The following is a 12,913-nucleotide window of genomic DNA, read 5'->3' as shown; positions in this document are numbered from 1 at the left end:
TCTTCAAGAGGGTTTAAGCTATTGCGGATCTTAATCAATAAATGCATCCCTCCAGACTGCAGCGTTTATACAAGCATCTGCCTCCACCTAGTGGAAAATATGAGTCACTGAGGATGAAGCTAAGACTTATTGAAGTGACTAAAGTAACTGTTCCAAAATCTGATTTTGACCCTAATAAACCACACACAACATATAGCCTAACTAAACAATTTAAAAATGAACAGGTTATTTAACCTTTTAAAAACGAGGCCTATTTGCAGGCCTCAGCTCGAATAAAGATAAGAAATACCTAATTAAGTGTATAATTAATCTGAGATGATGTGGTTTTTAATAATTCCAATATACAGTACATGTTTATTCAAACTATCTAAGAGGAAAAATATTGTTATAAATAATATTGAAGTGACTTTCATGCCACAAACATTTCACTGTCCAGTGCGCTGTCTTTCTTTCGATCCGTATGATCCGTTTATTCAGCTTGTACATTGACACCATAGCAGAACACCACAGCATACTGCATGACAGTATAATATAACACCTGGAGAAGGCACGCTGACACGCTTGCTGACACGCCACATTGACACGGTCAAAAACTGTTAGCTTCCCGTCCACACACATGATTCTCTTCACCAGGCACTTACCTAAATGCACTTTTAACTCAATGCGCCACCCTGTGTTCAGTGTCAGCACTGCTATGTGTAAACCCACCCCATGTTTCCCTCAAAGACAAAATAAAACAACAAAACCACATTATGGCTCCAACAAATATAATGCATATATTTGTATACTTAATTCCTTCTCTTTTTTTTCTTTTTTTTCTTTTTTTTACAGAATTAGCATTGCATACCCCTTTATTGTTACATCTGATAATCCCTTCGCATTGGGGGCTGAATTGCTGAAGTTTACTGAAATAAGAAATTAGCATGTGTTTACAGCTACAAATTTGGGCATATGACCGAGTAGGACGCAGAGACGCCAAATTAGCTGATCTTATAGCTATACTGTCATTGTGAGCTTAGACCCCCATGCTTTCATAAATACCACTATAGCCCTTATTTTACCAGATGAATCGCATTAATATCATCAGACAATTAACATCAAACCACAACTGAATGCATGAACATAAAATGATATGGTGACCCAAAGAAAATACAACAAAGTAATATATTTTCAAATTGTATTGTCTTGTACAAAGATTTAACATGGTATATTTAGATTCTTTACCTATTACAGAAATTTTGAGTCAAGGGCATCACAAATCTATTGATTATTCTTGCCAAATTCTATATACAGAAATCTAAGTTTACAAGTCGAAGACCAATTTTTTTATGTGCATAAAAAGTATTAAATGCTTTACAGTCAAACAAGACATAATAACTGAAACAGCATGCATTACCTGTGATCTATGTATGTTACTATACAATTAGAATGTGTGCATTAGCTATCCCATTTTACGTTTCTTATTGTCAGTTTGTGAAATTGTACATGTGTAATGTGTTCAATAAAAACATTATTAAGTCAGCTGGTGGAACCAAAACGTTTGTGCTTGTTGGGGCTCATTTTAAAACTTCAAGGAAAACACTGTCTGTTCTCACTGTTCCTTAGGACGCACTTTACAAACTGTTCAGCGGTGAGTTGTGAGAGTGAGAAACAGTCCACACCTGGCTATGGCTTCGATGACTTCGATTATTCACTGTGAATTAACAGATTATTCAGCATGCACAACCGGCTCTTAACGTTGAGTATTTCTGTTTCTCGCTCTCCTGGTCCCGCCCCCATCTACGAACCAGGTAGGTTACGTTGCTCTTCTCCGATAGGCACTGATTGGCTAATAACAAAGTGACACCTGGCCGCGCCCACAGAAGAAAGGACCTGAGAACTTCAAGGGCTATTCAAAACAGAGGATATTTCAACTTTTTTATCAAACTATAAATTTCTCCATATCAATGCAAACGTTGTATACAGTCTATGGTTATTACACAGCAGAGGTATTCGACCTGGCCCATATTTCAACACACTGTAACTTTATATTTGTTAACAAAAATGCATACAAAATAAGCATACATATTTCATATAACATATTACTTATTGTTATTGATGGGTTGTTCAATCAATAACAATGCAATTTATTTAATAACGTGATCATAGGTTTAACCTTTAACTTCTGTTAAATTGAGTAAAATTCCTAAAATAAATAGGCCTAAAAAGAGGTAAAGTATTCAAAATATTCATGTGAAATAGTATTTTACAAGAATATTTTCATATTGGGTTTTTTTAAATAGCATTTTACATGAATACTATGAATACAAAGTATTCTTTGTATTTACTTGAGTAAATGTACTTAGTTAGCCTACCACTTTACAGACCTACTACACTTTACAGTAAGTAAAGTAAAGACATTATTAATAACTGTGCAATCAAAATGTTGCATACTACTTTGAACTTTTAGGAGATTTCCCCAAAAGCCCAAAGGAAAACCAAAGTCTAGAACACAAAGCATATCAACAGATTCTGACTCCATAGACTGTATATGAGTGACACCTACAGGTCAAGGAACGACCAAATATGGCAGGGGTGCCAGGTTTGATTATTTTCCATAGAGCAGTAGTCAGAAACATTACGACTAATATATCGTGTAACGTTAACCTATATCAACGACTCTAACTCTAATTATATAATGCATTTTAAAGTTGGAGATACATGTACTTTGTCAACGTTGCTTCATCGTTCCTTGATCGTTTTAACTTGTGAGAAACTGAAAAGAAGTGACATTTTAATATTGTAATTTAGTATGATTTTGCTGTGCTTTGCGCTTGATTGATGAACGTAGAAAGTTCAGATAAGAACCTGCAAGAAAACACAACTGGCAACTCAACCGCACGCACGCGACCGCTAGTTGGGAAACGTCACAACAGAACGCTCTGGTTAGTTCGCTAACGGTAGCTAACGGTAGCGTTGTTAAACAGCACAACGGAAACTGATGTTGGTGGACCCGGCTGGTGAAATCAGCGGATACTAACTTTATACTGAACATGGATCGGTTGTCCCTATGTTGTGTCGTAGTTGACAACTGGGTCGATTTTATAAATTAACGCCAGCGTTAAGTGGACAACATTAGCTTGTCTTTTGCTGTGGCTAAGTTAGTTAGCTAACTGTAGCACACACGCTAGCGTGACTAACGTTACGTCCACAGGAGAACATTCTGACTCGTAGGAAGGAAGGAAGGGAGGAAATTCATAAGTAGGATCTGCGTGCTGTTGCTTATGCAAAGCTAGCATACTGTTAGGTCTCCCGAGTTCCTGCACTGTGACGCATTTAGGAAAGGTGACTATCTGTGCACCCTGTGTGACATTTAACGCTATTTGGTTAATGAGATTGCTGTTAGTTGTTAAAGCTAAAGTTAGCTGTCAACAACAACAACACTCCTCCTGGCTAGCGGTACAGCGAACGAGAGCTAGCACGATAGCTATTAACTTTTAAAGAAGTTGCGTGTCTGACTTATTTAAGTTAACTAGCAAACCGGTGTTTTTAACTTGTCCCTGTCGAACTGTTTTCACTCTGATCCGCTCCAGCACTATAGCGCGACAGGAAAACAAAGTATGGCATCGGATGTGATTGAGAGTGAAGCGGTGCTGAAGGCTGTAAGTGATATTAATTTGAACAATAGGAGCCCAGATTGTGTCACACCCAGGATGACTCAAGAGGAGCTGGGAGACAGACAGACGTCTAGTCCCTCTTCTTCTGGAGTGTCGGGAGAAAGTGATGAGGAATTAGACGAGTTAGAAAATAGCACCGATTCTACAGTGGAAAATGGCGAAGAGGCACTTCAAGAGAGTCTGACCCAAACAAGAGGTACGCCACAGGAAAGGACAACTCCAGACAATGAGCAGGAACAGCCGGGAGCAAGAAGCTCTACCCCAGTGAGCCTCCCGCAGCCACGCTCACCACCTGGACCCATTGGAAGGTCTGTAACGTTATATGTACTATTTTATGTTTGGCCCAACGTTACATGTTGGCAACTTAAAAAAAAAAAAAAAAAAAGGAACGGTTTCATCTTTCCCTTGCAATAATGCTGTTCTTCCAGATTCCAGCACCTGAGCCAGATGCCTGCCTAGGTTCAAGCGTTTGTGAATGTTTGTTTGTTTCCTGAACATTTTAGAGGGGGTGGACACAATAACAGGAACACTTGTACGATCTCAACTTATTATTTTGTCCAGACTAGGATGTCTGGAAATCACGGTTGATTTAAATCAACACTTCTCTGGCACAATGTAAACAAAAACTAGGGATATAAGCTTTGCGAATGTAGTATACTCCACGGATATGATATAACATGGTATTGTAGGTTATATAGTAAGCAATGTCTGTGGTGGCATGAAAAAAAAAAAAACTTCTTAGTAAACATTTCGATCAACTCTTCCTGTCTGATGTGCTGCTTAATTCTACCCGCCACTAAGTGCTTTATTATGAGTTCAGTTTTTAAACTGTCATTCATCTTTTCCACTCCTGAATGTTGCTACATCCACTTGATTGCAGCTTTGTCTCCACTGCACTTCGATTACAAGGGTTTGTTTTCAGGGAACCACATTCCTGTGGCATTTCTACCTGTCTCACATGGATTTCAAATGTAATGTGGCGATTAGCACTATACATGAGCAAACAGCTAAAGTTTTTTGAAATGTTGAGTACCAAATGCTCAGAATGTTTTTGTGTCTGGGAGCACAAATGCAGTTGTGTATGTGATTAATGCATCAAAGAGAGCTCTGTACAGCAAAGATACAGATACCATGATTAGCATTAGTAAGTAGCCTCATGGTTCATAAACTAAGCGCTTAACATAAGCGTGTAAGCTTTTCAAAAAGCCAGTGATCTGATTATGTGGCCAGTTGCGAGCTGAAACGCTTCAGGAGCCTGCCGAACAACTTTCCAGGACTGTGAATTATGTATTAATTTGAGCACAGCATCACAAAGCACCTGTCTATATCAAATCAAAGTACTTGGTTTATTGGAAAAAGGCAATAAGCATATCTCGCCTTTCCTTGGAGGACTGTTGTGATAGTGAAGAAGCACATACAGCTAAGCATCTAAACATAAACAGGGTTTTCATTGATGTAATGCTAAGGTGGTAATTAACAGGTGGGGTTAACCACAGCACACAAAAAGCGGTCATTACCATTTTTTTTATATAGAAAAGTAGTTTAAGGTTCATCCTAAAAGCCAAATTACGCTTTCCCCGAAACTTTGGCTCTGTTTTCATAATTGTACGTCATAAACAGTATGCCCAGTTGTGAAGCTAAAAATTGCCTTTTTAAATTTAAAACGGTGCCTGAATGCAACATTGACATGGACCATGTTTCATTCCATATTACTTGTCCCACCTGTCATGTGCAATGTGACTAAAATCTTAGGTAATGCAAACTGCGGAGTAAGCTGTATTGATTTTGGGTGACAATACATGGCACACAATCTCTTACTACAATTGTTCCAATGTTGTGTTGCATTTTCTCAACATTGCCTATGCTATTCAGAACATATTATCCCCACCCTTGTTTGCAGAGTGTGAAATAGTGTGCAGCTTTATTCAAGTGTATTCATTCTATTGTAGCGTTTATTCACTGTCACTATTAATATCCACTCATTTTGTTTTTATTGCTAACGTATTAACCCAAGAAAAAAAACCTCCTGTTCTTTATTTTCCCATAATCTTTTGAGGATTGTACAAGTCACAAGCAGCCATCGTCAGACAACTAGTTATGTGTTTGGGTTTGTCGTGGATGATCTGTGCAGGCCCTGCTCTCGATCTTAGTATATTTGTAGTACAAGAGGGCCTTTTAACAATTAGAGATCATTAAACGTAAAAGATGGCATAACCGTTTTGTGTTTCCATTCCCAGCCTGGAGCGCCAAGAGTCAGTCGCCACAACAGAAGCTCGCCTAAGAATGGAAGGAGTTGAACTGAAGGAAGAGTGGCAGGATGAGGACTTTCCACGGTATTGTCAATCACTCATAATGTTGTAAATCCCGTATAAATCATGGTTCAGAGCTTTGTATCACATGTTGTGTTTTTGAAAGTCACATGAAACATAATCCTTCTGAAGGCATGATCCCCTGCTGTTTGATTGTTAGGCCCCTACCGGAGGAAGAGGAGCTTGAAGATGAGCTTTTTGCAGGAACTTCTGAAGAGATAGACCCTGGTAAGGAAAACAGAATAGTGAAAAGACCTGCATTTTTTTTAGTCTTAGTTAAAACTCACGCCTATATGTATGTTGAGAGAGTTATTAGTCACTGGAATCATTCTTGTTCAGCCAAAATTAATATGGTGTCTCTATCTTCCAACTTAGTCTTTTTAGCACAAAAAAGTGTTTCCTTTGGAGACACAGTAACACAAAGAGGGAATTTGGTACTGATAAGATTAACATTGGAAGATACCACTTGATTTTTCAGACTGAATGGAAGCCTCATATTATCTCTGTATGAACTACAGAATCGTATTATAATAATCTTGGTAAATCAGAACCTGTCCTTTTAATTGTCATACAAACATTATACCTACTGATGATTTGGCATCTACCTCAGGCTATGCAAAGGACCAAGGCAAGAAGGCAAAGAAGAAGCTCGCAGCTCCTGACATCAGTCTTACACTCGACCGCAGTGAAGGCTCTCTTCTCTCTGATGAGCTGGATGAAAGTACAGAGTTGGACCTCGATGACATAGACACACCTTCAGACAATAGCAATGAGTTTGAATGGGAAGGTAAGAACTTCACATTATGTGATGAGAACAGTTTTAATACAGATGCAAAGATGCTTTCAAACTGGACTCAGATTAAAGGTCCACGGTTATGTAATTTAGTCATGAAAACATTTCCCTTCTTGGGTTTATTTGTTGGTTTGTAACACAGAAGCAAACACGTTATCAAACTAGTCTCTTATATCCTGGGTCTTGGATCTGTTTGTATTCGCCTTCCTTGATTGTACAGGTTTGGATAGGCAGCAGACTGCTGCTGCCTAATGTGCTTTGTTGTTCTTGTGTTTCCACACTGCCCTCCTCTTTTTCACATGGAAGAATTGTTTCCATTCTCAGCCTGGAAACAGGCTGCAGGCCTGCAACAGGTTTCTCTCTTTCTCGTGGTAAGGTCTCTTGGAACGCCCCCATTTTGTTCTGCCAACCATCCATCAATCACCTCCTATTGTCCAGATTATATTCTGTCTTCAGTTTTTTGAACAAATCATGGGGAGGTTTTGTGTTTCATAAACTTCATTTTCAGTTACAGTTTTTTGTGCATGTCATTTTTTCTTTCTTTGAAATTTCCCTGCATTTGAGGAAACATTGAAAAATCAATCCTGCAACTTGTCCATTAAGGCAAAGAAGCAGTGGTTCGATCTGCACATCAATGCTGCAGTTTTCAGATATTAGCCATTTGCTAACCTGTGCTGTTTGTTTACTAGTGATCATATTTTACAAGATAACACACAGCTCAGGAAATAAATAAATTTAGCCTTCAATTGGAGATGCATTACATTTGGCATTTCACCACTTAAATGTCATATTTTGGGATTTAAAATCCATGATTTGGTCAATGATTTCATAAACATCTGACCAGTCATTTCCATTCTAAATCCGTATATCTGGATCATACAGATGGAGAAACAGATCAATGTGATTTGGAATATTCACAGAGAGATACTCATAAAAGTGTGTTGATGTGATTTGGTTGCACTATTCACTGATAGTTGATTCTACTGCTACATGCCTGATAGATGATCACTTTAACATTTAACTTGATGTCTACATGTTGCGCAGAACATTGTGCACATCATGCAGCTAGCTATACATCCTACAAAAGATGCACAGTAGTCCTCCACGACTTCAGCAGTGTTTGTTCGACACATTTATTTCTCATGCAGGGAACAATAGCAGGGTTTCCCTGGAAGGAAGTTGTATCAGGTAATTGTAAATGCTGACCTCAAGTGAAAGGGAGTCATTGTTGGTGTTGATTCAAAGAGAAAGCATGCCATCCAGATACAAAAGATAAAAGCAAGAACATGTAATGTGAATGTCCATTGATTCAAATGCATGTGTTTTGAAAAGTTAAATTATGAATTATTGAGTGATCTAATCATTTAATATATTATTTGATCAAAATGGATCTGATTTGATAACATCAGACATCCCTCACATCCATGGGGAGTAGCGTCCTAGCTGTGGGTTTATAATGCCTCCTCTCCTTTAAGATGATCTCCCCAAGCCGAAAACCACAGAACTACTTCAGAAGGGTGTGGAGTCAGTGCAGGAGTACTCCGTCTCGGAGGAGCGGGAGGAGGGTCGGCGCTGGAGGGTGTTTCGTATCGGAGACCAGGAACACAGAGTGGACATGAAGGCCATCGAACCTTACAAGAGGGTTATCAGCCATGGAGGTCAGTTGCATTACATTGTGAAATTTGGCAAAAAACGTAAATACAGTCATTTTAAGTGTCTATGTTCCTGGATTAACAAGCTGTGTCACATTTGTGTTTGACTTGAGTTGATCAGTCTGTGTTTATTGAAAATATGAAAGAAAAAGAATGTTTTAACAGTGTAAATACTGTTTTGATCCTGAAACATCAATTTTTCATGTTTGATTTTTCACTGTAGGCTACTATGGAGACGGATTGAATGCCATAATTGTGTTCGCTGTGTGCTTTATGCCTGAAAGCAATCAACCAAATTATAAATACATCATGGACAATTTATTCAAGTAAGTGTTTATTTGATTTCCTCTGGCCTTGTGAGCGAATATGTTAGGACCAGTGCTAATGGAGGTTTCCCGTTTCCTGCAGGTATGTCATTGGCACGCTGGAGCTTTTGGTTGCTGAGAACTATATGATTGTGTATTTGAATGGGGCAACCTCTCGGAAAAAGATGCCAACTGTTGGCTGGCTCAGAAAATGTTATCAGCAGATTGATAGGAGGTGAGTCTGAGTGGCAATCGCACTCAAAAACAAGTGGGGTTTTTTTCACTACAAATGCAGAGGCATCAGGCCAAACCCAAGAACAGCATCATCATATGTGATTAAATTGTTGACAGCTTCTCTCACTCTTTTTGTACAGGTTACGGAAGAACTTGAAGTCTTTGATAATTGTCCATCCCTCCTGGTTTATTCGCACCCTGCTGGCACTCACAAAACCTTTCATAAGGTAACTTTAATGTTTACGGTGGCTACAGTAATGAAATGAAGATCTTCTCCGGTAACATTTCGATTTCTTGCTTCTTTTCACAGCACCAAATTTAGTCAGAAAATCAAGTATGTGTTCAGCTTGACAGATCTTGCAGAACTGGTTCCAATGGAGTACGTGTCCATACCAGATTGTATCAAACAGTAAGTATGCTCCACTCAAACACGTCAGCAATGTTCAAGACAAAGGTCCTGTCAAAAGACAAAATATTAAGGTGTCTGCAAGCTAACAAATATAAATCCAAGGCCATGTCAGAAATGTGGTGATTTGGTTTTAATAATAAAAGGTGTTCAATGAACGCTTGAGTAAGCAGTTCCATGTCTTATGTTTTTATTTCCATATGAATTGCAGATTTTGCAGCTGTGCAGTGGGGCAATACATGGCTTCTCACTTGAATTAGTAAATAAAAAGAACCACATCGGTAGAGATCACCTTCCATTTCTTCCTTTCTACAGATTTCATCCAATCCCCACCATGGGACATGGTACAAAATATAATTAAACAATTCACAAAACAAAAGTAACTCCTTTTGACGTGCCTTCATCTTTTTCCTTTAACTGGTTTCCAAAAACTAGCAGGTATTCTAGTAATGTTTTGTGCATACGCAGTATCAGCTCTGACTGGTCCTGCAGAATGTGGTTACATTTCATCTGTAGGTGGTGCTACAGCAACGTTCTGCTGTTCCTGCGAGGCCACTGTGTCTGACTCACTTAAAATTGTGTACAATTAATCTTCGTTCAAAGCTCTAAAAATACCAGACAGGATTTAGGTGAAATATTGTCTTACTTACACTGTATATATTCTGATGGAGGTAGAGATCCAAATGCAACAAAATACAAATATCTAAACATTTTCTTTTGTATAATACAAATTTAGAGAATAGTACAGCCTTGTGCACCTGAGTTCTTTGTAACATTTCAACAAGTGTTAACCTTTGCTGATATGGATGACGATTGAGCTCATGTTTGCTGTATTTTTCCTTGATGTGTTTTCTATCCACATGACATTTATCTTATCTAATCAAATGTTTTTGCTCTTTTGGATGTCTGGTTGCTGTTGGCTGTGTAATTCTCCTTTCCTTGACTCCATGTCCCTGCCCCCTCTTAAGGTTTGATGACGAAAAAAATAGGAAAAGCCGTAAAAGGTATATGCACTTGCACCCAGGGTCAGTCTCAGCATTCTTTTGTATTTCACCAAACTAACAGCGAAATGATCCGTTGGCTTTCATAAATGCACCAATACACCTCATTCTGTCCCACGGGTTTGTAGTGGGATGATTTGTCGTTACCTTCTGGCTAAAACCAACAATGATCCTCCCCAAATGTCCCACATCTCTCTCACAGTAGATTTCCTTTAAAAGTGGATTGAGAAGCTGTTTGATTGGTTTCCAAAAATAGGTGGCTTGGTGATTGTTTAACCAACTAAATCCTTTTTCTGAGCCAATTCTGTGATGTTCATTTCAAAGTCATTTCTTGTTCATTTTGTTTTCTATTTATTGCTATATCTGTATGTGGTTTGAATCGTACCATGTACTTTGAAGCCCATTTTATACCCAAGGCACCGTTTCTACTGGGATGCTGAATTATCGATTTTATGTCATTAACAAGTTAGAATAGTTTGAAAAGTAAATGATTTAATTGCTTCTTTCTAATATTAAAGTTGGGGCGTCAAGTAGCACTTACATGCATGTGGCTTTTTAAAAAAAAAAAAAAAAAGTTTTGAATTTGATGTGGTTGATGTTTACTAAGTTTGTTCATGTTTTTACAACTAAATGCGGTGGGTCTACAAGGAAGAAGCTGGTCTTAGTCACTGTGGTTTTTTGGTTGCACTGTTATGTCCTCACATGGTTCCCCTCAGTAACTCTCCCTCACTGAACACTCGGCCTGTCCACTCTCACAGCTCTCTGCATGACTCACTGCTTACCCACTTCCTGCTGATGTTTAATTGCCACAAAACCTGCTCAAGCACACAGAAATATTCTGCTCTTTACAGATGAGAAGTGAGTGTGAGATTGTTCATTTGCAGATATGTCGGGTCATGTTAGGAAATTATAAACAGAATAACTGTTGGGTTGTGGAAGAGACTCTGTATTGTGTATGCAATGCTGTCACAATTAGTAACACTTCTGTTATAAGGTGCATGAGTTCTTAAGTTGAAGATTAATATTAATATTTAGGCACACTAAAACCTCACACATTGCCATGGAGCTGTTTCTGAAGTACAACAGTTGCACTTATTATATGGAATTTGGCACAGATTGCTTAACCTGTATACATTGTCTTATTGTACGACTGTTTGCAGTGTGTGCTGGAGATAAAGCAGTCTGTGCCCTAACATGGATTTATACTATACATTAGTGCATTTTTCTTGCAAGGTTTCAAGGGAAGTAAGAACCTCATAATAAATATCGTTGGCCAGATATTTAAAGTGCATTCAGTAGAAAAATGGACAAAATTCGGCAAGTCTGGTCCAGAAATAGAAATATTCTGTCATACACAAAGAATCTTCTTTTTAATGGTATAAGTGCAATGATCACATTTCAGGATGCGATCATATGAAAAGTGTGTTCATGGGCAGTATAGTAGCCTGTCGTCACTTTGATTATCAGTTAACTTAGCCCTGTTAGAAGACATGCCATCCCTGGCACACAGATGTCTGATGCCTGTTGAATTTGTCTGCAGAATCGACCAGGACATGCACGGCAAAGTGGAGATCGCAGCTGCTGCTGTTCCAGAGTGACCCTGCTCGCACTGCGAGATGTGGAGGAGGAGAACGCTTCGACTGCCATGACTCTTTGTGACTCAAGAAAGTGCCTTTTTGAAACTATGCTGCCTGTCACACCGTGGAACGTTTTACAGCTCGATCTTCAGCGTTTTTCCACATGCTGTCTGAAACATTTTTAATCTTTATTTTGTATTTACTGCTGAATCATTATGTCATACTTAGCTTATTGGTGTTCCCTAGTTACTGGTGTTACTACACGCTATTTAAGGCACTCTGTTACAAGTGGTTGATGCATGTTCTGCTTTATTACATTTAAATACATATTTATATTCAAAAGGTGACAATGGAGAGAAATTTAATATATTTTTATGGTTGCTCAGACTTTTACAATGCATTATGGTCTCTGACCCGTTGACTGGTATTTCATAGAACAAGTTTTGACAACACCTTTTTCAATGTTCACTGCTGATGTTCTCTATCAAAATCTTGCCTGGGGAAAATAAAGTTGTTTTTTTTGCCCCTCACTGAATGTTCCCCCTGATTCGTGGAGGGAAAACAATTGTGATATTCTATTTAGTAACAGTTTTGCCATGGTAACAAGATAGATGTAATTTGTATCGTGACAAAACACTAAGCACATTTGACAAGATTAAATTAATAATCTTCAAATTGTGATAGGTAATGTAATTTGTTTTGCTTTCTCTTCCACTGACGGTCCACTAAAAGGCACCACAAATAGATTTAATTGAAATCATTATATTTGATTAGAATAAAGAATCCGTAATATCTTGAAAATACTATAAGAATGAATATTATAGATGATGGATAACAATATACTGATAACATTAACAGCCACATAAAATATTCCCATTAAAAGATAATGAAATAGAAAAAGAATACAAAACATTTAATGACATTTCAGTAGAAAATCATTGACAATATAAAATAAGTTAGTGGTTTATATACTATTCACC

At 38.1% G+C, this 12,913-nt stretch overlaps 1 protein-coding gene across 3 annotated transcripts; it reads left to right on the top strand.

Annotated features, from left to right (window-relative positions):
- The first annotated feature begins 2,933 nt into the window (after positions 1–2,933).
- bnip2 (BCL2 interacting protein 2) lies at positions 2,934–12,463 on the top strand. 3 transcript variants are annotated; one of them, XM_068722656.1, is made up of 11 exons: positions 2,934–3,964; positions 5,894–5,989; positions 6,126–6,193; positions 6,576–6,752; positions 8,234–8,416; positions 8,634–8,736; positions 8,819–8,950; positions 9,090–9,176; positions 9,260–9,358; positions 10,324–10,359; positions 11,897–12,463. In XM_068722656.1, the coding sequence occupies exons 1-11, from the start codon at positions 3,600–3,602 to the stop codon at positions 11,952–11,954; spliced, it is 1,404 nt and encodes a 467-aa protein (XP_068578757.1). In that variant the 5' UTR covers positions 2,934–3,599; the 3' UTR covers positions 11,955–12,463. The 3 variants fall into 3 exon arrangements, with proteins under 3 accessions (XP_068578757.1, XP_068578756.1, XP_068578758.1); XM_068722655.1 differs by having other exon boundaries at positions 10,324–10,380; XM_068722657.1 differs by lacking the exon at positions 10,324–10,359.
- The last annotated feature ends 450 nt before the right edge of the window (positions 12,464–12,913 follow it).

Source organism: Cebidichthys violaceus, unplaced genomic scaffold (assembly GCF_023349555.1).
Source record: "Cebidichthys violaceus isolate CVI_PGR_0920_01 unplaced genomic scaffold, fCebVio1.0.p SCAF_3, whole genome shotgun sequence".
NCBI lineage: Eukaryota > Metazoa > Chordata > Actinopteri > Perciformes > Stichaeidae > Cebidichthys > Cebidichthys violaceus.
Note: the sequence above shows the minus strand (reverse complement) of the source record. Positions and strands in the feature narration are given on the sequence as shown.

What these genes read in the sequence shown, in the direction of transcription:
- bnip2 (XM_068722655.1), top strand. Translation starts at nt 3,600, where the DNA reads ATGGCATCGGATGTGATTGAGAGTGAAGCGGTGCTGAAGGCTGTAAGT. An exon ending in GAGGGTTATCAGCCATGGAG is followed by an intron (nt 8,417 to 8,633) that starts GTCAGTTGCATT and finishes TTTTCACTGTAG; the next exon opens with GCTACTATGGAGACGGATTG. An exon ending in CTCACAAAACCTTTCATAAG is followed by an intron (nt 9,177 to 9,259) that starts GTAACTTTAATG and finishes TTCTTTTCACAG; the next exon opens with CACCAAATTTAGTCAGAAAA.